Source organism: Sitodiplosis mosellana, unplaced genomic scaffold, assembly GCF_009176505.1.
Source record: "Sitodiplosis mosellana isolate CC-2019 unplaced genomic scaffold, AAFC_SMos_1.0 Smas_scaffold_6536, whole genome shotgun sequence".
NCBI classification, from domain to species: domain Eukaryota; kingdom Metazoa; phylum Arthropoda; class Insecta; order Diptera; family Cecidomyiidae; genus Sitodiplosis; species Sitodiplosis mosellana.
This window is the reverse complement of record NW_022601746.1, coordinates 1-2,954: the sequence shown is the minus strand read 5'-3', so window position 1 is coordinate 2,954 and position 2,954 is coordinate 1. Positions and strand designations below refer to the sequence as shown.

The 2,954-nt window shown below is 34.3% G+C and overlaps 1 protein-coding gene across 1 annotated transcript; it reads right to left on the bottom strand.

Annotated features, from left to right (window-relative positions):
• Window positions 1-558: 558 nt before the first annotated feature.
• On the bottom strand, window positions 559-2,630 carry LOC129579766 (proton-coupled amino acid transporter 1-like). Its single transcript, XM_055469931.1, has 6 exons — window positions 2,330-2,630; window positions 1,870-2,203; window positions 1,567-1,796; window positions 1,161-1,479; window positions 885-1,054; window positions 559-820 (listed from the first exon to the last, which is right to left on the bottom strand). The coding sequence occupies exons 1-6, from the start codon at window positions 2,394-2,396 to the stop codon at window positions 588-590; spliced, it is 1,353 nt and encodes a 450-aa protein (XP_055325906.1). The 5' UTR covers window positions 2,397-2,630; the 3' UTR covers window positions 559-587.
• Between the last annotated feature and the right edge of the window lie 324 nt (window positions 2,631-2,954).

Genomic DNA, 2,954 nt, shown 5'->3' with positions numbered 1-2,954 from the left:
CGATTTTGTTGTTTCATTTCAATAAATTTTTTATTTTTGTTTCACTTTTATGTGTTGTGAATAGAAGTTGCGTTTTCATTCTCGGACATTCATTTGATATTTTTAATTTATTTGAATAAATCTATGTGCAGTTATTCTCTGATTGAATCATAATTATTGAATTTGATGGAAATGTTATTGAAAACGTGCTAAATATTCCAAATGAATCCAAAACTGGACATTGTCAGAAGCGAAACCATCGAATTCTAAAAAGTTAAATATTGTGTATATTTCGAATGAAGAATTGATTTTCGCACTCGACTCTGGAATCTGGACTTCCAACTCTGTTTTTTCATCGTTTTTTAAATTGTACACGCATTCTCATGAAATGCAAAAAAATCCAATATAGAAAAGAAATCACTTCGCAAAGTTTAAAAAAAACATTTATTCAAGTCAATCAGGTTAACCGCTCTTTCTGCTGACATTGCACATTTTATGAAATGGATACAATTCAAATTACGTTTTCAAATAAAGACATAACCATCGATTGTCAATAAACAAAGTAAAAAAACCGTCACATTTTCCTTTCTTTCATTTATTTTAAATTTTTATTTGGTTAAATCCAAAATACTGACATATGTTCCAAAGATGAAGCCTAAAATACCAAGCATAATGATAGCAAAATCGGGCCAACATTTCCAGTAGAATCGGCCCATTGCATTGAGATCAAATACAATCATTTTGAGGATTGGCGGAAAGACCAAAGCCAAACTTGACGAGCCAAAAGCACCAATCAGCGATATGATAGGTCCGAGTTTTGGTACAGCAACCGCAGCAAGGACTGCAACAGATACAAAACATTATTATTTTACATTTCCCTGTATATCGAAAGCATATTTACATACATGTTAAGAAGGTCAGAGTAGCACGCATAACACCATCACCGATGCATTGATGTTTGTCGGACAAGAACTGCTGGAACCACGATCCAATTATCTTCATGGGAATGTAAAATGCCAGAGTGTACGTTAGAAATACGGCCAGCGCTAACATCACTCGAACCGATTCAACCAATCTTTTGAATAAGAGATTAAAACACATGAAACGACAATTATATTTCAATTTCCATGTTCATTTCAAGAAAACTCGATTTTTGACATACGTATGCCAGTCATACTTACGCTATGAGATTATTATTTGCCTCTAAATTCAACGTAATCGATCCTCGGACATCATCACCATATTTCAAGTAGCCGAAGAATCCAAATGCACTGTACATTAAAACGGTGATGAACATACCCGTGTTTAGAACGCCAGTTAATCCGCCAAATGCTTTGGGATTCTTCATATTGTTTTCTAACGGGAGTACAATGCCGATCCCTTCGACTGAGTAGATGGCCGTTCCAAAATACAGCGGAAATTGTTCCCATGATGAAAATTTCGGCACTGTACTTGTATTGGGCAAATCTTGTAATATGAAATAGAATGTGATTGCGATGCCTGATGGATATGAAGGATAAAGCTAAGATTAATTCACATGAAAATCATTTTCATTTCTCTGCTGCTCACTATATGACCTTAACCTACCAATTACAGTTAAAATCGATGCGATCAATGACACTGGTGCTAAATATTTCAGATTCTTCAAAAAATTAATCAAAATCAATGGAATCAATATGGCAACCATATATAATCGAATGTCTATTTCGGGTGTGTGATGATCATTTACAACTTTTTGTAAGTTGGCAGCAACAAACAGAATGTACACGCTACAAAATCCAAGTTCAGTAATGACCAAGAAAAAATTTGCGGTTCCTCTGTGAAATGAAGCAATTTTAAACGTATGGCCAAATATCAAAATGTTTACATTATTTGGGAGCTAATTATTACTTGGCGAAGCGAGCATATTTCCGTAAACCATGAGGGCCCGAATCAAAGGCGTAGAAACAGACTTCCGAGTAATCCATCGAGGGTAATTTCAATTTTTGACAAAGAACGGTTGAACATCTTAACAGCATATGCATACAATGCGTACAAATGATGCCCATAACAATTAAACCACCCAAGCCAACGTATAATCCAGCATTTTTAAATGCAAATGGCATTGCGAGAAAGCCATTGCCGATATTTGCTTTGAGCAAATGTATCAACGTATCCATATTTGAAGTGGAATGTTCGACGTTCCGCTTTTGTACCTCGGATTCACATACTGGATTTGTTGACCCTGGTAATTGACAAATTATTGAAGTCGAATTATTTATTTCGAACAGAAATTTTCAGTGGAGAACGAGAGGCTTTAGCTTTGAAGATAAACGATTTATGCAGAAAAAAAAAACCGAAATTACCATACCCGTTTCTATATTGTTGCATGTTCCACTAACTTCACTATTAACACTGGGCTCAGAACTTTGTTGCATGTTTGAACTTTGTATTGTGGAACTTGAAGAATTTTTATTATTTTAAATTTATGCCGCAAATTGAAACAAGCAGTCAGTTTGAAACGAATATTCTCACTCTTCTCCGTACCACTTGTGATTTTTAAATTTTTATTAATCATCAATGAATACACCAACCACTCGGGGAGGCTGTGCTGTAGAGACTAAATTGAACAGCATCAATTGTACATTTGATCGATCACGACATACGCCAAGACACTGCAATACATTCAATATTTCAATTTATACAATTGTTGTGTTCAGTATATCGACATAGAGTAAAGATAACGAATTTGTATGTATGGAATTTTAGTGGAAATAAAGATTCATGTGCGCCAGCCGATCGTATGACTAGAAATTGTAAATGGGTAATTTGAAAATGTTTGAAAACACAAAATCGAAATTTCATTTGAAATCACCTTATTGTTTTTGCTATTGTAGCAAGTGTACTTTAAGTAAATACAATTGTGTATCTTTTGTGCTACAATAGCAAAAACAATAAGGTGATTTCAAATGAAATTTCGATTTTGTGTTTTCAAA